This window comes from Cherax quadricarinatus, chromosome 4, assembly GCF_038502225.1.
Source record: "Cherax quadricarinatus isolate ZL_2023a chromosome 4, ASM3850222v1, whole genome shotgun sequence".
Classification (NCBI taxonomy): domain Eukaryota; kingdom Metazoa; phylum Arthropoda; class Malacostraca; order Decapoda; family Parastacidae; genus Cherax; species Cherax quadricarinatus.
This window is the reverse complement of record NC_091295.1, coordinates 35,818,922-35,841,338: the sequence shown is the minus strand read 5'-3', so window position 1 is coordinate 35,841,338 and position 22,417 is coordinate 35,818,922. Positions and strand designations below refer to the sequence as shown.

General features: G+C 40.7%; 1 protein-coding gene across 6 annotated transcripts in view; it reads left to right on the top strand.

Annotated features, from left to right (window-relative positions):
• The window catches only part of Ppn (proteoglycan-like sulfated glycoprotein papilin), a 504,188-nt gene that overhangs the window by 376,646 nt on the left and 105,125 nt on the right, over positions 1-22,417 (top strand). For all 6 annotated transcript variants that reach the window (XM_070095679.1, XM_070095654.1, XM_070095670.1 and 3 more), the window contains 2 exons: positions 13,029-13,226; positions 21,139-21,351. In XM_070095679.1, the coding sequence (XP_069951780.1) occupies positions 13,029-13,226; positions 21,139-21,351 (411 nt within the window). The remainder of the gene's footprint in view (positions 1-13,028; positions 13,227-21,138; positions 21,352-22,417) is intronic.

Sequence of the window (22,417 nt, the reverse complement as noted above, 5' to 3'; positions counted from 1 at the left end):
TAAACACTGGCACACACAGGGCAGTTCAGGCCACACATGGACATGTCTCATACGAATCATATCAAATACCGGGTTTTCAATCGAATACCGAGGAAAATTTTTTGCGATATAATGCATCGAATACTGGATTTATCGAATACTGATGCCATCGAATACCGGGGGTCCACTGTACATATTCACTATTTAAAGTGGCCCAGAGTGATATTGCCATTGACAACTTCCTTTAGATGCCCTCCTAAACGAAGGGAGAAATGGTGAGAAGTCATGCTGAGAAATGTAAACAAAGCCAAATACATTAAGGGGAGTGACTGGATCAAAGGCAGATTGATGATCAGAGCCCAGCCGGCATTGGTGGAGTGTGGCCATATCTTCTGAAGGTTCCTCAGTTGTTTGTTGGTGGTGTAGGCCCTGTTTAGGCTCTGCTTCACCGTCTTTCTTTTCTTGTGTGCTTGTATTGTCATTGTTTTCTCCATCAAGCGGTGTTGTGTGGCCCATTTATAGGGGGGTTCGACTGAGATGTCATTCGCCCCATAGGGGGGACCCCCCTCCTGTCTCTACTCAGTTGACAACTGTTACACTACCATCGGACCAAGATATGACTAGTGTGCCCCCTACTGGGATAAACAAACGGGCCCTTGAGGTTGATGACAGTGCCAGGCCCCTGTCTAGCCCAAAACGCCAACCCACCACTTGTCCAGACAATGCTCCTTCTCCTCACATTACTCCAGACGTCATGGTGGTTCTTGTGCATCCTAAGAATGGCGGTACACCCTTCACCAATCCACGGGACATCACCAACGCCATCAGTGGATCTCCTTTCGGCAAGGCTTGCATTGATGGGGGTGTCCAACAACTCGGCAGAGGTGCAGCCCTAAAGCTCCGGCTCCATCGTAAGTCTTTTCTGGCTAGAAACTTGCCACCAAATGCCATTCATGTCCTGGGTAGGTGGAATGTTGTCTGCTGGGAGGTCCACTCCTCAATCCTCGCCGCCAGTTGTTACGGCAGAATTGGGCCGATTTCTGCATCCCTCTCAGACGAGGAAATCCACTCTGAATTGGTTCACAGTAGGGGTGACGACTTAGGTTTGTGGGAGGTTTGGAGCCTCTCAAATCGTCCTACCCAATCTCGTATGGTTCGTATATGTTTCTTGGGTGCTCTCTCGAAATTTGTGACTTTCGGCAATCTACGGTTTCCTGTTCTTCCTTATACTTTTCCTTTACACTGGTGTCGGAAATGTTTCCTTTTTGGGCATGGAGAATTGTCTTGCCATGGTAAGGTAAGATGTGTGAACTGCAGCGGGTTTCACCCAGTCGTTAAAGACGGCATTACCTGTACCCGCCCGGCTTTGTGCTACTTCTGTACAGAGAACCACAAAGTTACCTCCCGGTCTTACCCGGCACATCTCCAGGCTCTTGATTTGGCAAACTCGGCCAGGACCCAGTCTATTTTGCTCGATGAATGTAACTCCTGCTTGCAGTCCGTGAAGCCAGTCACAGTCCATCAGTCCCGGCCTCCTTCGCCTCCAGTGCCCCCCACTAAGGGTGTCTCCCCAACACCAACACAGCCAGGGCACCTGTACTCCACAACTGTGAGGGCTAATATCCCTGTTACAAATCGATTTGGGGCTCTTGCGGACCTCTCTCTCCCTTTAGAGGATTCCCCACCCCCGGGGCAACATCAACTCAGGGTGTCCTCGGACCCGGCTTCCATTGCAGAAGTTATTGGACATGCCTCCCCTCGTCCACAATGCACGTCCTCCCGCTGAGGTGGTGCAGTTCCCAAATCGACTCGATGCTCAGTGCCCCTCCCAGTTCAGGTGGACATCATACCCAACTCGCAGCCGACTCCCCCTCCCCAATTCTCCTCAACCCCAGCCTCGGCCTGTCTCCACTCCAGGACCCTTCGTGTCTGAAGGTCCCGCTTTTTCACTCTTGCCTGCCTGGGCTGTATTCCTTCATCCTATCCTCCTTCTGGTGGAGGAGGTGCTACATTCCTACCTCCAGGGCACCTCTTTTGTGACTGCGTGTCTCTCGGTTCTCCCTTGCCTTATTGGGCTGCTTAGTTCACACACGTGAATCTTTCTCACTCCTCTGTTTTTCTTCTTTGGAATGCACGTTCTGTACTGGGGAAGTTTCTGCACCTTCAGAGGTATCTGGCTGAGGTACAGCCTCTGGTGGTGGGTCTCTCTGAGACATGGTTACGCCCTCGACATTCTCTTTGGATGCCTGGTTTTACTGTTTACTGTAGGGATCACCTTGCAGGGAGTAGTGGTGGCCTAGCTCTTCTTGTATGCAACCGGCTCCAGAGTACGATCCTCTCTCTCCAAGCCTATGAGAGTGGAGTGTTGGAAACTCTGGCTGTGAGAGTTGCCTTGGGCACTCAGTGGTGCAACATGCATGTACTCCTGATCTATAATCCAGGCAGGTCGGTTACACAAAGTGAATTTACCTATTACTTTGGACAACTCCGTGGCTCTACGCTTGTGATAGGAGACTTTAATGCAAGGCACCAGTTCTGGGAGCCATCTGTTTCTTTGGGATTGGTGAATCCCACAGGTAGGGCCCTGTTCCAAACCCTCCTCGCATCTCACCTTTTGTTGCTCACACCACCAGGTTTGGAGACTAGAGTGGATCCTTATACCAGGCGAGTTTCTACCCTAGACCTCGTTCTTGGGTATGTGTATTTTACTACAGCTGCTTTTACTGTAGGTCCCTTCATGGGGAGTGATCATCTTTCAGTCCTTACTTCTACAAGTGAAGCCTTAGCAGTGCCAGTGACGGCAGTTCGTTCACGGTGGAAAATCACCCAGGCTGGTTGGACAAACTATAACCGGGTCCTTGCTAATTACAGCCTGCCTCAGGACCCCTTGCTGGATGAGGCTGTCATGTCTCTTCAAGGGGCCATGCTTGAGGCGGGCTCGCGTTCATTCTTTCTCTCCGGGAGCTTCTCCCGTTCACACCCCCGGGTTCCATGGTGGAATGATGAGTGCCTCTGAGCAGTGAAGGCACGTCGGACAGCGTGGGCACGGTGGCACCACCAACCCTCTCGGGCTCAGCAATTGGCTTACCAAAGGGCAGACGATATTTGTCGGCGAACCCTCCTCCAAGCGAAATGTGCATCCTGGGCTTTATTCTCTTCTTCTTTTTCTTTTCACACCTCTGCCAGTCAGGCTTGGGGTTTTTCCACTCCATGTTGGGATCACGTTCTGTAAGTACTTTTCCCCTGCTGGGGGAAGGAGCGGCTCCACTCTTACCCCAGGACAAGGTGCTGGCGTTTCCCTTTAGCTCCCATGAACTGCAGCGGGCACTTTCCCAACTTTCTTTCCGCTCTTCTCCAGGGGAAGACAATTTACCCTATTCATTTATACTACATCTTCCTCCCTCCTGTACAGAAGCTATGTTGGAGGTTTTCAGTACCAGTTGGTCTACAGGTGTCTTCCCTGATATGTGGAAGCGCTCTCTTCTGATTCCGATTCTAAAGCCGGGCAAGGATGATATCCAACCGAGCTCTTACTGGCCCATTGCTTTACTGCCCTGCTTGGGTAAGGTGCTAGAATGACTGGTGGCTACCTGTCTCTCTTGGTGGACTGAGGAACATGGCCTCCTGCCTGATAACCAGAGTGGCTTCCGAGAAGGTTGATCCACCCTCAACCCTTTGCTTCAATTTACACAGCTCGTGCACACTTCATTTGAATGCCGGGAGTTCCTTTTGGCTGCATTTTTGGATCTACGCAGAGCATTTGACTCTGCATCACACACATTAATTGTTTTCAAGCTGGCCCACATGGGGCTGACAGGAGCTCCCCTCTGCTGGATGCGCAACTTTTTGCAAGGGAGGACCTTTTGTGTTGCAGTGGGTGGCACTTTGTTCTCACCCCGTCCTGTATACCAGGGAGTGCCCCAGGGATCTGTTCTTAGCCCACTCCTTTTCTCTGTCTTATTGTCGGATCTCCCTTCCATCCAAGGAGTGCATACCTTGGTATATGCGGATGATGTGACCCTTACGTTCAGTGCCCTGGCTTTACTGACAGTGCAGGAAACACTTCAGGGTGCCCTGCAATGCATAACATTGTGGGCTGCCACCTGGGGCTTGGAGGTTAGTGACACTAAGTCCAAGCTCTTATGCTTTACTAGACGCCGACTCCCCACTCTTCTATCAGTCTCATTGAATCAGACGCCAATCCCTTTGGTCTCCTCTGATCATTGGTTGGGAGTCACCTTAGATGCACCATTCTTGACATGGAAGAAACACATAGCAGTCCTCCACCTCTCGTGTGCACGTTGCATTGCACTTATGTGTCGGATCTCTGGCACCAAGTGGAGGGGGTGGATCGAGACCTCTTTAGGTTCTATACATCTATGATTCGCAGCAAGCTCACTTATGTGAGTGAGGTGTACGGCTCGGCTTCTTCCTCCTCTCTTCATCGCTTAGACATTCTCCAGAATTCAGCCATCTGTAATATGCTGGGGGCATTCCCCTCCACCCCCATCGCAACCTTGGAGGCAGAGTCGGGGATAGTCCCTCTCTCGTCGGTGAGGACAGCGAGCAACTATTTACAACTCCATCATATGGCCTCTCTGCCTTGTACTCACCCCTGCCGCCTCTCTCCACAGATGTGGGAGACAGCCTCTGTCCCCCCATGTTTGGTTCAGCCTTCCTTTGTAGCCAGGGCCCAGCATTCCCTGACCTGCCTTACACTTCCTGCGCTTGTGATGACTCCCTCCCCTCTCCACTCTGCGGTCCCCCCCTCCCCTGGCTGGGCCTGACATGATACATTCGCCTGGATTGGCACTACAGGAACAGGGAACCCCCTCAGTTAGTTGCATTTTTATTTGAAGAGTTTCGCTCTGTTACATACGGCTCTTCATTCTCCATCTACACCGATGGCTCGGCACAGACCTCCCCCCCTTCCACATCCTCTGCGGCCTTCTTTGCTAATCTCTCCCTGTGTCAAACATGGCGGTTGGACCCTGCTCATTCTGTTCTGGCAGGGGAGCTCTTAACCATTCACCAGGCTCTGGCTTTTGTCCTAGATCACATTCCCCCACAACCATTGGTTCTCTTCTCTGATTTCCAATCTTCCCTGGCACTTTTGTACTCTGCCCGTCCACGGTCACTGCACGTCCTCGTTCATCAGACACAATCTCTCCTCCTGCACTTCTTGCGGAGCCCAGGTTGGAGCATCTCCCTTCAGTGGGTACCCGCCCATTTTGGAATCCGGGGCAATGAAGTGGCAGTTTGTGCGGCCTCCCTCGCGCACACACTTCCTACTATTACCCCTCTTGCCCTGGGCCACAGTGATTTCACAAGGGCTGTTTGGAAAGGAATCCACCATCAGTGGCAAGAGGACCTGGCACACGCCCTCTCTTCTTCGGTGTTGGGTTCTGTCCAAACTTTTAATGGCCCCTGCCCTTGGGCTCGCCATCCCAACCGCTTGGTGGACATTGCACTGACTCATTTTCAAGTTGGGCACTCGCGACTGGCAGCTCATCTGTACCGCCTTTGGATGACGGACTCTCCGTACTGCCCATGGTGTCCCTCACAGCCTGAGGCGGTGGAACACTTCCTTCTGTGGTGCCCACATTATCACTCTGCACGGACTACTCTCCATGCGGCCTTGCTCATGCTTGGGGTGCAAACTTTCACTACCTGTCCTCAACGGGGAGGGGTTTCACCCTCTGGACCGTCAGGAGATATTGGCCTGTACCTGCTCCTTCCTGCTGGTTTCAGGGTGTATCAGAGACATATGATACATAGTTATTAGTCAAAACATTCTTCCACTTTGGTCGAAGTCCCCTCTCCTAGCACTGAACGGCCGGGCTCGATACGGCATATGCTGTCAGTGGCCCTGAAACCCAACAGAAGAAGAAGAAGAAAGGCAGATTGATACATATTTTCTCTGGTGCTGGACCAGTGAAAATGTAATTCTTTTCCTCTGCCCATCTACATCTATTTATATGCTATGTAACGTGTTTCTTATATAATTATGAAGAAAATATCATAGATTAATGAAAATGTCTATACAGGTCCTCCATCACAAATCCGGCATCATTGGGAGCTGTAGTGTGCTGGATTGCTGAGTTTGCCGGATTACAGAGTGGTTAGGTTAGAATACACTTAATAAAATTAACCAACTTGACTTACACAAAGTTCATTGAACATCGGCAAAAATCAAACATTTCTGCTACTTTGAGTTAAATTTCAAGGTACTTTTTGTCATGAAAGCAATCAAAATCATGTCTATTTCTGTAATATATCTTCCATTCTATCAAATGAGTCAAAAAAAATGAGAATACAACCATAAAAACCATATGAAAATATACTGCAAAGCGGCGGCTAATGGCTGAGAAGTGAACTCACTTATTTATCGTCCGTCTTTTTTATTTTTGTTGTACGTTAAGAAGCATCTTTCCATCATACATTGCCCAAGTTTCAATGAGATGGCCCAACAAACAACTGAGAAAAAAAAAATATTTACCAAAAATCATATATGGCAAGCTCAAGCCAGGTACTGGAAATAAGTCACTTTGTCTGACTTTTCTGGGTTATCCTAGGTTCTCTATACATACAGTGCTATGTATGATAATCTATGTAACTGTATTTGTGTATACCTGAATAAACATATTTACTTCTAGTCTGTCAACTGATTACAAGAAACCGCCCATTCACTTATTTCAACTACCCAATAAAATGGTCAGAAATCGGCAATTTGGCCAATTTCACACAAATTTCAACAGATGCCAATTTCAAAATAGGGTCCAGAATAAACAATGTAGACATTCCTGGCACTAAAATAACATTTTCTCTGTTCATTAGTCATGGCTCTAGGCCCCTCTTATATTACTCTTGCTTACCATTTGGAATTTTTATTCACAAAACAATACAAGATTTACTGTTATGCAGACCGCTGCATTATTGTAATAATTGTATAAATAATGTCAACCCATTCTTGACTACGTATTGGAATTTAGACTGGCAGGCGAACAGGTATTGTTTACTCTTGAGCTTCGCTAAAGAATAGAACATTTTTGCTACTGTGAGCGCAATTTCAAGGTACTTTTTATCCTGAAAGCAATCAAAATCATATCTATTTCTGTAATATATCTTTCATTCTATCAAATGAGACCGAAAAAATGAGAATATAACCATAAAAAATATACAGTAAGGCCCCGCTTTATGGCGTTTCACCTTACGGCGTTCCACTAATACGGCAATGTCAAATTATGACCAAAATTTGCTATACGGCAAGCGGTCTTTTAAATACGGCGCCCCCACCCTGTTTGTTTATATTTTCCGTGACCACATCTATTATGTCAGGAAACTTTCCAAAATTTAAAATGTTTTAAAGTTACTGCATATTTTATATGTACTCTGATAATTATACTTACGTGTACCTTACTTAAATATACTTACACACTGTGCTGGTGTGCTGGTGTGCAGGTACACATTAAAATCGCTAAGTCTCTCTCTACTCATGATGCCAATACTACGTAATAATAATCACTCTTGGGCACACTAAATGTCTTATTTTACATCAATATAGGCATTTTCATTAATCCATCTATGATATTTTCCTCAAAATTATATATGAAACCCACTACATAGCATATAAACATGATACATACACTCAGAATAAAAATTGATGTAAATATGAGATTTGTTTACAAAGCAGCTGTGTAGGTAGTGTCGGAAGAATTATGTTTTCTCTAGTCAAACACTGGGGGGTAACTGTAGAAAAATATTCTTTTTGTATGCCTTTACTCTATGTATAGCAATTCATGACCCTTGTGGGTTTAGTCCTTTTTATAATAAATAATAATAATAATAATAATAATAATTATTATTATTATTATTATTATTATTATTAATATTATTATTATTATTATAATAATAATAATAATAATAATAATAATAATATTATTATTATTATTATTATTATTATTATTATTATTATTATTATTATCTTCATTCACTCTAAAAATGGTGTGTTGCTGTTTGTTTATTCTGAACTAACTTGTACAACTTGTACACAATGTAAGAGTACATGTACAGTGGACCCCCGGTTAACGAACTTTTTTCATTCCAGTAGTATGTTCAGGTGCCAGTACTGACCGATTTTTTTCCCATAAGGAATATTGTGAAGTACATTAGTCCATTTCAGACCCCCAAACATACACGTACAAACGCACTTACATAAATACACTTACATAATTGGTCGCATTTGGAGGTGATCGTTAAGCGGGGGTCCACTGTATTTGTATTGTGAGGTAATTATTATTAAAATAAAAAAATATTGAGGTAAATGTTTTACAAACTCTTACAAATGGACGTGAATGAACTAAAAGTAGACACATATTAATACGCATTTCGCCTGACCAAGTGATCGTCCACTACCTGTTCAGTTTGTGTTCTTACATTGTCTCAACTCTGTACAGTATCTCGTTCTCTCTCTCGTTTACTCTTTCGTTAACTAGTTGGCTCTCATTGACGATGGCGTCTAAGGTTAGCTGTAATAAAAAGAGAAGTCGTAAGCCTCTTGCTTCAACCCTTAAATGGCCCAAACGTATATATACGTTTTTTCAACATCTGAAAGTATGTAAAAAACTGCAGATCATCTTTTTTGTTTTACATTTGAAAACGTATAAAAAACTTTTATCTACATTTTTTTTGTTATATTTGAAAATATGTAAAAAAAAGTAGATCTACTTTTGTAGCACTACGAATTTGAACGTCAATCTCTTTGGACCGTTTAAGGGTTAAGTGCCAAGTTAGAGGATGATGGTGTGCCATTTTGATTTTATTCAATAAACACCCTGCCACTCACCTCTCACACATTAATATTAATATTTTAACGAAAGTAATAAGTGTACTCTGTGTGTATCTTACCTTTTATTGTGTTTTTAATACCTATTTCTATTGCTAACTTAATATAAGTTAGTGTAAACTTGTTGTCTGGCATTTATTGCATATTTTATATGCTCTGATAATAATACTTGTGGAGCCGGGTGGAGGGACAGCATTACGTTTTCTCTCTGTTCAGCCATTAGAGAAAACGTGTATGAATCTGCGTTTGGCCCAGCCACTCCCCCACTCCGCTTTTGTTTACAATTTTCAGCATGAATTATTCATTACTTCTACCTTCGTTTATGATGGCATCTAAAGGTAGTTGTTAGAAATGATTAAATTCAGTGAACAAGGCATGTCGATGTTAATAATATGGCTCTGGGCCACAGTGTAGGTAGCCGGTAGGTGTAGACCAGGCTACACCTACCGGCTACCTATACTGACTTTATACAAATAAATACTACTCACCTCTCCTCCTATATTAAGACTACACATATTTTAAGGTAAATAATGAGTGTACTGTATGTGCATTTTACCTCTCTGGGATGTTTTAAATATCGTATATTAAGTATGAGATGGGGAGCTAGGGCTACCTACACCTGGGCTACCTGCCCCTGACTTCCTACAAATAAGTACTACTCATCTCTCTCCCTACATTAAGATTACAAATACTTTAAGATAAGTAATGAATTTACTGTGACTGTATTTTATTTTGTGTGCTTTTAATGCCTATTTGTCTGGCATTTATATGCATTTATAAATGGAAAAAATGGAGTTCTGCCTTCCAGCGATGTCTGCTTTCCGGCAACAGCCTGGAACCTAACCCGCCATATAAGTGGGGCCCTACTGTACAAAAATACGTATACCGCTAAGTGGCCGCTAATGGCTGAGAAGTGAACTCCGCTATTTATGGTCTGATTTCTTTCATTTTTGGTGTACTTTAATAAGTACCTTTCCATCATACATTGCCCAAGTTTGAATAAGATAACCCAACAAACAACTGAGAAAATAATATAAAAATAATAATAATAATAATAATAATATCTTTATTTACTACACGTGCATGTACAAGGTATACAGGCCTAGCTGACATCAGTGACACTACTATATATAGAAAGCCACTTGTTATGCAGAGTATTTCAAGAAAATTAGGTCAGTGTCCCAGGATAACACCCACACTAGTCGGCTAACACCCAGGTACCCATTTACTGATGGGTGAACATAGACAACAGGTGTAAAGAAACATGCCTAATGTTTCTACCCTGGCTGGGAATCGAATATATACCAAAAATCATATATGGCTAACCCAAGCCAGGTACTAAAAATAAGCCATGTTGACTTTTTTGGGTTATCCTAGGCTCTCTACACATATGCTGCTATGTGTGATAATCTGTATAGAGAAAATAACTTTTTTGTTTCAGGTTTATGATGCAGTACAAGTGTATATCACAGTTAGTCCTGTGCTATACTCTGTTTTCTCTAATGTAAGCCTCCAAGACAGGGATAGGAGAATGGTACTTGTATGCCATATCCTTATCATACCTCCATCGAACTGCTCGGTATTATGCCAAATATTATTCATTCTGGAGTATTTAACATGTTTTATGTAATTTATAGTGTTTATGTCATATTAGATCAATTGTGATAGGCAAATAAGCTATAGTGTTGATATTAGCATAATAATAAAGCATATTCTCCTGCATCACGAGACTGAGCTCATGGCAACCGACAGTGGCTTCAAAACCACCTTATCTTTAATGGATAATGTACTGTGTAGGTGCTTTACATAATGAGAAGCATTTTTTTTATTCATTGGAACCATGGCTAGGGCTAAAAGTAAGCAGGTTAAATAAATGGAGAAAAAGAAATTGGAATGACTTATACAGCAAGTAGCGCCACCAAACAGTACCAGCAGGTTGGTGTGGCGACCCTGGAAATTTGAAATTATGCTAGCCAAAATTAGTGCCAAATAACTGAAGGAACCGAATAACTGATTGCCGGATTTGTGATGGCAGACCTGTATTAATGTAAAATAAGACATTTAATGTGCCCAAGAGTGATTATTATTATTATGTATTACTATTATTATTATTCTTACTATGGTGTCAAGACTAGAGGGACACTTAGTGATTTTAATGTGTACCTGCATGCCAGCACAGTGTGTAAGTTTATTTAGGTACAGGTACAGGTACATATAAAATATGTACACAGTAACTTTAACCCTTTCAGGGTCAGTGCCATAGTTCTAAGGCTGAGTTGAGGGTCCGAACCGTAGATCTACACCATGAGCTCAGCTCACTCTGATAAGCTGTGAGTGGTAAATTTGGGCCTAGATATGAGAGAATACATCTATGTGGTATGTGTGCACATTAAACAAATCCTGCACACACAGTACATAACGAGAGAAAAAAACTGGGACCATAGTTTTCGATTAGAACAGCAACTTTGCAGTGTTTTTCGTATCTTTTATAGTTGTATTTGCAATTTCTTGGTCTCATTTGATAGAATGGAAGATATATTACAGTAATAGAAATTATTTTGATTGGTTTTGGTACTGGAAATGGCTTGAAACTGAGCTGAAAGTAGCGGAAATATTAAATTTTTGCCGATGTTCAAGAGTAAACAAATAACCTCACATGTCTAATACATACCAGCTGGTGGGTCTAATATATGTTCACACATGTGGTGATATTATTTATACAATTATTACAATATTGCATAAGAGTAAATCTTTTATTTTTTTTGGTTTGAATACAAATTCATTATGTGAATAAAAAATCAAAATGGAATTCATTTGTACAGCCTGAAAATGTAACTAATGAACAGAGGAAATGTTAGTTTAGTGCCAGGAATGCCTGCATTGTTTATTCTGGACCCTATTTTGAAATTGGAATATTTTGAACTTTGATTTAAATTAGCCAAATGACCATTTTCTGATCACTTTATTTTGTAGTTGAAACAGTTGACTTGGCAATTTCTTGTGCTCAGTCGATAGAATAGAAGTAATGCTAGTGAAATAGCTTAAGAATTTGGTCGACTGGAATGATGTAATTGGCCTAAAATGGGAGTCAAAGCTGGCAAAATCACCGATGCTTAAATGTCGCTGACACATCAAAATTCGCGAGCATAATTTTGTCAATTTTCCATCAAATTTCGTGCTTTTTGTTTTATTACCTTCAGAAAGTGATTCTCTACCATTTCATAAGAAAAAATAACAAAATTTTTTTTTTGAAAAATTCTTGGACTCTGGTGTGCACTTTGAAATTTGGCCTCTGGACCCTGAAAGGGTTAAAACACTTGAAATTTTGGAAAGTTTCCAGACATAATGAGAATGTAAACAAACCAGGTGGTGTGCGGTGATCTTATAAGAGTCAGTTGTGGGAACCATATAGCAAGTTTTGGTCATAATTTGAAATGTCCACAATAGCAGAATGCTGTAAGGCAAAACGCAGTAAAGCGGGGCCCTATTGTATATTTTTTTTTTTTTTTTCAACAAGTCGGCCGTCTCCCACCGAGGCAGGGTGGCCCAAAAAAGAAAGAAAATCCCCAAAAAGAAAATACTTACATCATCATTCAACACTTTCACCACACTCGCACATTATCACTGTTTTTGCAGAGGTGCTCAGAATACAACAGTCTAGAAGCATACACATATAAAGATACACAACATATCCCTCCAAACTGCCAATATCCCAAACCCCTCCTTTAAAGTGCAGGCATTGTACTTCCCATTTCCAGGACTATTGTATATATATATATATATATATATATATATATATATATATATATATATATATATATATATATATATATATATATATATATATATATATATATAGTATGTTATCTAACATATACAGTCTTATCAAAAGTTGCACTATACTTCATGTCTAGGATATCCGATTTACCTAGCTTCCAAAATTCGCAAAACCTTCAGAACAGTATTATCAACATCTTTGTTAATGAAAGAAGATTCATTTCTTAAGTCAGTATTAGAAACAACTCTTTGAGTACTAATTCACTTCTGGTGAGGAAGTACCTTTGTAACTTCAGATTAATGTATGATATTTAAAAGCTTTTATTAACCTTAAATAAGGTTCAAACCCCTGTCCAACTGCATTCATCACTCATTTAAACTGTTTGAATGTTTTTTAGATGCATTGAAGTATTTACACATTTTGCAGACCCTGAAAAAGTTCTGCTAGAATCCTGTACGCAACCTGTGGATGCTGGGCATTGCAGAGCATCAATTCCGAGTTGGTACTTTGACCCTGAACAAGGTCGTTGCATTGGTTTTTCGTATGGAGGCTGTGAAGGCAATGCTAACAGATTCCAATCTGTTGAACTATGCGAGCGTCAGTGTGGCAGGTACCGCAACCAGGGTAAGTATGTACTGTATGTTAATAAAAAGAAAAATTTGTTTGAAAAAGGTGTGGTACATAAGTGGGAACTTTTGTACATATTTTTTATTTGTTCACACTGTATTCTCTTCAAACTTTTTATGCAGGTGTCTTATATAAACTAATAAGTTATATAAATTTTGCAAAAGTTTAGTTAGGTAAGGAAAATGCTGTCTAGTGAACATGTCTTGGCCTCACATAGCAAACATGGTGGGAGGCTGGGAGTTCTCGTGGCCCAGAAAGCAGACCGAGAAGATCTGTAAAGTGTACTATCAAAATTTTGGTCATTGCCCTTTTTTTTTTTTCAGATTACAACACTTAATATCAAGATTTTTGCACTCTGTTAATTTTTTACAACAGAATTGCACTACTGTATTTACTTTATATACAGTGCTATATGCAATGGACATTATACCAGTTATCTACATCTTATAGTATCCATATCTTACATTAATTATACTATAATGTTCAACACTATTGAGGTTTCCAGTGCATATTTTCTGGGAAAGTCAAGAGCAGCAAAAAAGGTTACTACACTCTAGGTGGCTTATGTTTTGCCAGAATGGACATAGCTTGATTAACAAAATAGTGACCCCTCTCAGAATGTTCTTTCTTGATAAAAGAGTAAATGCAGTGTCCACAGTTTGGAGGAAGCATTATATATCATATAACTGTGATTTTTAGGTAGTAGGTTGGTAGACAGCAACCACCCAGGGAAGTACTACCGTCCTGCCAGATGACTGTGAAACAAAAACCTGTAACTGTTTTGCATGATGGTAGGATTGCTGGTTTCTTTTTCTGTCTCATAAACACGCTAAGATAACAGGGATATCTTGCTACTCCTACTTACACTTTGGTCACACTTCACAGACACGCACATGCATATATATATATACATACATCTAGGTTTTTCTCCTTTTTCTAAATAGCTCTTGTTCTTTTTTATTTCTTCTATTGTCCATGGGGAAGTGGAAAAGAATCTTTCCTCCGTAAGCCATGCGTGTCGTATGAGGCGACTAAAATGCCGGGAGCAATGGGCTAGTAACCCCTTCTCCTGTATACAATTACTAAAAAAGAGAAGAAGAAAAACTTTATAAAACTGGGTTGCTTAAATGTGCGTGGATGTAGTGCGGATGACAAGAAACAGATGATTGCTGATGTTATGAATGAAAAGAAGTTGGATGTCCTGGCCCTAAGCGAAACAAAGCTGAAGGGGGTAGGAGAGTTTCAGTGGGGGGAAATAAATGGGATTAAATCTGGAGTATCTGAGAGAGTTAGAGCAAAGGAAGGAGTAGCAGTAATGTTAAATGATCAGTTATGGAAGGAGAAAAGAGAATATGAATGTGTAAATTCAAGAATTATGTGGATTAAAGTAAAGGTTGGATGCGAGAAGTGGGTCATAATAAGCGTGTATGCACCTGGAGAAGAGAGGAATGCAGAGGAGAGAGAGAGATTTTGGGAGATGTTAAGTGAATGTATAGGAGCCTTTGAACCAAGTGAGAGAGTAATTGTGGTAGGGGACTTGAATGCTAAAGTAGGAGAAACTTTTAGAGAGGGTGTGGTAGGTAAGTTTGGGGTGCCTGGTGTAAATGATAATGGGAGCCCTTTGATTGAACTTTGTATAGAAAGGGGTTTAGTTATAGGTAATACATATTTTAAGAAAAAGAGGATAAATAAGTATACACGATATGATGTAGGGCGAAATGACAGTAGTTTGTTGGATTATGTATTGGTAGATAAAAGACTGTTGAGTAGACTTCAGGATGTACATGTTTATAGAGGGGCCACAGATATATCAGATCACTTTCTAGTTGTAGCTACACTGAGAGTAAAAGGTAGATGGGATACAAGGAGAATAGAAGCATCAGGGAAGAGAGAGGTGAAGGTTTATAAACTAAAAGAGGAGGCAGTTAGGGTAAGATATAAACAGCTATTGGAGGATAGATGGGCTAATGAGAGCATAGGCAATGGGGTCGAAGAGGTATGGGGTAGGTTTAAAAATGTAGTGTTAGAGTGTTCAGCAGAAGTTTGTGGTTACAGGAAAGTGGGTGCAGGAGGGAAGAGGAGCGATTGGTGGAATGATGATGTAAAGAGAGTAGTAAGGGAGAAAAAGTTAGCATATGAGAAGTTTTTACAAAGTAGAAGTGATGCAAGGAGGGAAGAGTATATGGAGAAAAAGAGAGAAGTTAAGAGAGTGGTGAAGTAATGTAAAAAGAGAGCAAATGAGAGAGTGGGTGAGATGTTATCAACAAATTTTGTTGAAAATAAGAAAAAGTTTTGGAGTGAGATTAACAAGTTAAGAAAGCCTAGAGAACAAATGGATTTGTCAGTTAAAAATAGGAGAGGAGAGTTATTAAATGGAGAGTTAGAGGTATTGGGAAGATGGAAGGAATATTTTGAGGAATTGTTAAATGTTGATGAAGATAGGGAAGCTGTGATTTCGTGTATAGGGCAAGGAGGAATAACATCTTGTAGGAGTGAGGAAGAGCCAGTTGTGAGTGTGGGGGAAGTTCGTGAGGCAGTAGGTAAAATGAAAGGGGGTAAGGCAGCCGGGATTGATGGGATAAAGATAGAAATGTTAAAAGCAGGTGGGGATATAGTTTTGGAGTGGTTGGTGCAATTATTTAATAAATGTATGGAAGAGGGTAAGGTACCTAGGGATTGGCAGAGAGCATGCATAGTTCCTTTGTATAAAGGCAAAGGGGATAAAAGAGAGTGCAAAAATTATAGGGGGATAAGTCTGTTGAGTGTACCTGGTAAAGTGTATGGTAGAGTTATAATTGAAAGAATTAAGAGTAAGACGGAGAATAGGATAGCAGATGAACAAGGAGGCTTTAGGAAAGGTAGGGGGTGTGTGGACCAGGTGTTTACAGTGAAACATATAAGTGAACAGTATTTAGATAAGGCTAAAGAGGTCTTTGTGGCATTTATGGATTTGGAAAAGGCGTATGACAGGGTGGATAGGGGGGCAATGTGGCAGATGTTGCAAGTGTATGGTGTAGGAGGTAGGTTACTGAAAGCAGTGAAGAGTTTTTACGAGGATAGTGAGGCTCAAGTTAGAGTATGTAGGAAAGAGGGAAATTTTTTCCCAGTAAAAGTAGGCCTTAGACAAGGATGTGTGATGTCACCGTGGTTGTTTAATATATTTATAGATGGGGTTGTAAGAGAAGTAAATGCGAGGGTCTTGGCAAGAGGCGTGGAGTTAAAAGATAAAGAATCACACACAAAGTGGGAGTTGTCACAGCTGCTCTTTGCTGATGACACTGTGCTCTTGGGAGATTCTGAAGAGAAGTTGCAGAGATTGGTGGATGAATTTGGTAGGGTGTGCAAAAGAAGAAAATTAAAGGTGAATACAGGAAAGAGTAAGGTTATGAGGATAACAAAAAGATTAGGTGATGAAAGATTGAATATCAGATTGGAGGGAGAGAGTATGGAGGAGGTGAACGTATTCAGATATTTGGGAGTGGACGTGTCAGCGGATGGGTCTATGAAAGATGAGGTGAATCATAGAATTGATGAGGGAAAAAGAGTGAGTGGTGCACTTAGGAGTCTGTGGAGACGAAGAACTTTGTCCTTGGAGGCAAAGAGGGGAATGTATGAGAGTATAGTTTTACCAACGCTCTTATATGGGTGTGAAGCGTGGGTGATGAATGTTGCAGCGAGGAGAAGGCTGGAGGCAGTGGAGATGTCATGTCTGAGGGCAATGTGTGGTGTGAATATAATGCAGAGAATTCGTAGTTTGGAAGTTAGGAGGAGGTGCGGGATTACCAAAACTGTTGTCCAGAGGGCTGAGGAAGGGTTGTTGAGGTGGTTCGGACATGTAGAGAGAATGGAGCGAAACAGAATGACTTCAAGAGTGTATCAGTCTGTAGTGGAAGGAAGGCGGGGTAGGGGTCGGCCTAGGAAGGGTTGGAGGGAGGGGGTAAAGGAGGTTTTGTGTGCGAGGGGCTTGGACTTCCAGCAGGCATGCGTGAGCGTGTTTGATAGGAGTGAATGGAGACAAATGGTTTTTAATACTTGACGTGCTGTTGGAGTGTGAGCAAAGTAACATTTATGAAGGGATTCAGGGAAACCGGCAGGCCGGACTTGAGTCCTGGAGATGGGAAGTACAGTGCCTGCACTCTGAAGGAGGGGTGTTAATGTTGCAGTTTAAAAACTGTAGTGTAAAGCACCCTTCTGGCAAGACAGTGATGGAGTGAATGATGGTGAAAGTTTTTCTTTTTCGGGCCACCCTGCCTTGGTGGGAATCGGCCGGTGTGATAATAAAAAAAAAAAAAATAAATAAATAACTGTGATTCACACTGTCTAGCATTTGGACTGTTATTATTATTAGTATTATATTCATGGGTAAGTACTAATCAAAAAATGGTCAAGTGTGACCATGGTGTAATTGCACACAAAATGCATGATAAAGGAATAATGGGAAAAGTTGGTAGATGGATCTACAACTTCCAGACAAATAGAACACAAAAAGTAATAGTAAACAGAGTAAAGTCCCAGGCAGCCACGGTGAAAAGCTCTGTTCCACAATGCACAATACTCACTCCCATTCTATTCCTCATCCTCATTTCTGACATAGACAGAGATGTAAGCCATAGCTCCGTGTCTTCCTTTGTGGATGACACCCGGATTACCATGGCAGTGACCTCCATCAAAGACACTGCCAGACTCCAAGAGGACATCAACCAAATCTTTGAAAGGGCCACTCAAAACAATATGAAGTTCAGCGAGGAGAAATTTCAACTACTCAGATATGGGAAACTTGAAGAAATTAAAAATGTGTCAGGGTATACAACAAATTCTAACCATACAATAGAGTGGAAAAGTAATGTGAAAAACTTGGGAGTGATAATGTCAGAGGATCTCACCTTCAAAGACCACAACAATGTATCTACCTCATCTGCTAGGAAAATGGTAGGATGGATAATGAGAACCTTCAAAACTAGGGACGCAAATTCCATGATGATTCTCTTCAAATCGCTTGTGCTCTGTAGGCTGGAATACTGCTGTACACTAACAGCCCCCTTCAATGCTGGGGACATTGCAGACCTGGAGAGTGTACAAAGAATTTTCACGGCACACATAAGTACGATAAGGCACCTAAACTACTGGGAACGGTTGAAGGTCCTTGATCTGTATTCCCTCGAACACAAGCGAGAGAGATACATGATAATATACACTTGGAAGGCCCTGGAGGGAATGGTACAAAACCTGCACACGAAAATCACTCCTTATGAAAGCAAAAGACTCGTCAGGAGATGCAACATTCCCCCGACGAAAAGCAGGGACGCCACAAGTACATTGAGACACAACACAATAAGTGTCCAGAGCCCAAGACTGTTCAGTTGCCTCCCAGCATACATAAGAGGGACTACCAATAGACCCCTGGCTGTCTTCAAGAAGGCACTGGACAGGCACCTAAAGTCAGTACCTGACCAACCGGGCTGTGGTTCGTACGTCAGCTTGCGCGCAGCCAGCAGTAGCAGCCTCGTTGATCAAACCCTGATCCACCATGACCAGACGAGGCCATGGGGGCATTGACCCCCAAAACCCTCTCCAGGTAAACTCCAGGTAACTGTGTTCGGAATAGAAATATAAATAACACTAATACAGAGCTATTCTTACAAAACTTTGAGAGTGATTTATATAATGTAAAGAAAACATACAAATGTATTCTTGAATTTAAAAACTACACAGGGTTTTCATAGGATTTCAGAAAAGAAAACTTGGCATATGACAACTTGAAGCTTCACTTGATGCAGAGTTGATGTATATTATATTTTTTCTTTGGCTAAAATTTGGATTTCATTTTCCTTGAATATTATTTGTTAATTTTTTAATGATTTATTGATTCATAGGATTTTGGAGAGATTTCCAGGAACTGTGTATGTATTTTTTATTAGTCTGTTTGAGTAGTGGATTTCTTTGTATTACTCATTTTTATGGTAAATGTTACAGGATATTCACAAATAACCTTTGCCTAGAAGAGGAAACTGTGATGACATTTCAGTCTGTCCTTGACCACTGTCAAGTTACAACAGTTATCACTTGATAATGGTCCAGGATGGACTGAAACATCATTATAGTTTTCACTTCTAAGTGCAGGTTATTTATGAGTTGTCTCAACCTTGGTATTGTGATTTACATTTCTTTAGAGTACATATACAGTGGACCCCCGGTTAACGAACTTTTTTCATTCCAGTAGTATGTTCAGGTGCCAGTACTGACCGAATTTTTTCCCATAAGGAATATTGTGAAGTAGATTAGTCCATTTCAGACCCCCAAACATACACGTACAAACGCACTTACATAAATACACTTACATAATTGGTCGCATTTGGAGGTGATCGTTAAGCGGGGGTCCACTGTATATAGTATTGTGTTTTTGTTTCTTTGTAGACTAGACCCAGCCTATACTTTTTTGGGTTTCTTGTCTTTGAATCTTGGTATTCTTTTTATCATTTAACCCTTGACCCTTTGACTGTTGCAAGCCCCTTTCTGAAACTGTCATTCTATGTTGCAAAATTTTTAGAAAAAAAAAAAAAAATTTCTTATGAAATGATAGAGAATCTTTTTCCCGATGGTAATAACACCAAAAGTACGAAATTTGGTCGAAAACTCATGGAATTACACTCCCATGAAGTTAGCGGTCTCGGTGATATATACGTATCGGCAATTTCGCCGAATTTGAGCCCAGTTTTTGGCCAATTCCATTGTTCCAGTTGACCAAACTCATAGCTATTTCTTTAGAAATCCATTTTTTCTATCAGTTGAGTACAAGAAACTGCCCATTTACTGATTTGAACTACCCAATAAAGTGGTCAGAATTTGGCAGTTTGGCCAATTTCACGTAAATTAAAAAAGATGCCAATTTCAAAATAGAGTCCAGAATAAACAATGTAGACATTCTTGACACTAAAATAACATATCCTCTGTTCATTAGTCATGTCTCTAGGCCCCTCTTATATTACTATTGCTTTCTATTTAGATTTTTTTATTCATACAAAAAATACAAAATTTACTGTTATGCAGACTAATGCATTATTGTAGAAATGGTATAGATAATATCAGTGCACTAGTGAAAGAATATTAGACTCCCCAGTTGATGGGTAAAAATCAAACATTTCCGCTACTTTGAGCTCAATTTCAACATCGTTTTCATTGTGAAACTAATCAAAATCATCTCAATTTCTGTAATATGTTTTCCATTTTATCACGTGAGACCATGAAAACGAGAATACAACGATAAATACTATATGGAAACACACCTTAAAGTCGGCGTTTTAATCCAAAAAAACTGTCAGTTTTTTTTTTCTCATTATGCACTGTGTGCTGCAGGTTTTTTTTTACATGGTGCACACTGACCACACAGACCCCATTCTCTCACATGTGGGCCTACCAGCTTTCTCCTGCTTGATTTGAAGCCGCTAGAATTTACGCGTATTAATACATCCGAAACAGTGGCGTGTAAGATGTATATATACGACCAAAACAGTCAAAGGGTTAAACTGTCAAAACGTAGATCTACGTTCACATGCGTAGCGCTCCGACCTTGATTTTCCCCATTTGAAAGCATGTAAGAAAAAAGTAGATCTACGTTCGGAGCCTGCCGCACGTCAACGTATATTTACATTCAGACAGTTTAAGGGTTAAGGCTTATTCAGTCATTAGGCTATTTTTTTTTTCAATGGACAGTGAGCTTTATATGAGCTTTTAGTTTTGCTGAAAAAGCTAGTCACTTCAGTACTTTTTTTATGTTTTATAGATTGTCATGTTCCCTTTCTCAGTTTGTCACCAGTGGGAGAGATTGATCAAGAGAGATAATTTGATAAAGATTACACAGGCTATAAAATGGCTATTTATGTATTTTTTTTGTTGTTGTTGATTATTCCAGACGTGTGTAATCTGCCACTGAACTCTGGCCCTTGTGATGGGTCATTCCGTAAATGGTACCATGACCCCTATATGCGTCGGTGTAAACCTTTCGTGTACAGTGGCTGCGAGGGTAATGGAAACCGCTTTTCAACAGAGCAGGAGTGCGAAGCAGAATGCATCTACCATGATACAATTCTTCCAGATGGCAACAATACTCAAGAAGCTAATACCAGTAAGAGTTCATGATATTGGTGTATAATGTGTGACTTCTATTAATTAGCTAAGAGTACATAAGGTTTTAAAATATTTTTTTATGATAGTGTAATAATTTTTTGAAGATGAGTAAATTAGTGAAGCTTCTTGAAGTGCATTTTTTTTTCAACACATCAGCCGTCTCCTACCAAGGCAAGGTGACCCAAAAAAGAAACACTTTCACCATCATTCACACATAATCACTGTCTTTGTAGAGGCCCTCAGATACTACAGTTTAGATGTCATTCCAAACAGCTAATGTCCCAAACCCCTCCTTTACAGTACAGGCATTATACTTCCTACCTCCAGGACTTGAGTCATACAGTCTCCAGAATGAGTTAGTCAGCATTTTTGACTGATATGGCATCCTACATTAATAATGCAATTATATACACTGTTATACATACAGTATATGAGCAGTTCCTGCATAATCAGCGAAGGGGCTTCTTAGTTAAAAGAAATTATTGTAGGGTGAATTCCGTTTTCCCCACAGATTTCCATTATTTAAATTAAGATATGTTCCAGTATGTATGAGCATAGCAAAATTTATCCAAAAAGTGTAATAAAAATTCCTTATACAATTCATTATTTAGAATGTTAGTGAATGATATGGAAAGCATTGGGAAATGAATTCATAAAAAACTGGCCAGTCTTTATTTCTGGGCCATAAGATCTGCTCAAAAGTTTATGATTCCTCTTTACCTTAAAAATGGGTTTAATTGCATGGTAACAAGCAATGAAATTAAAATTAGCACATTGATATTCCTATCATTTAAGTGCATTTATGTGAGCTTATGCCCAATTATGTAAAGTTTTGTAGGTTTCTGTTCATTCTACACTTGTTTTTATTTACTCTCTTCGCCAGACCTTGCCATAAATCATTCCTTTTGTAAATCAAACTCTTGCTATACAAATTTGTCCCTTAATGGCTTGCTTTCATTAATTGAACATATTGGCTGTTTGGAGTGACATCTAAATTGTCATATCTGGGCTCCTTTGCAAAGACACTTATTATGTGTGAATGACGGTGAAAGTGTTTCTTTCTT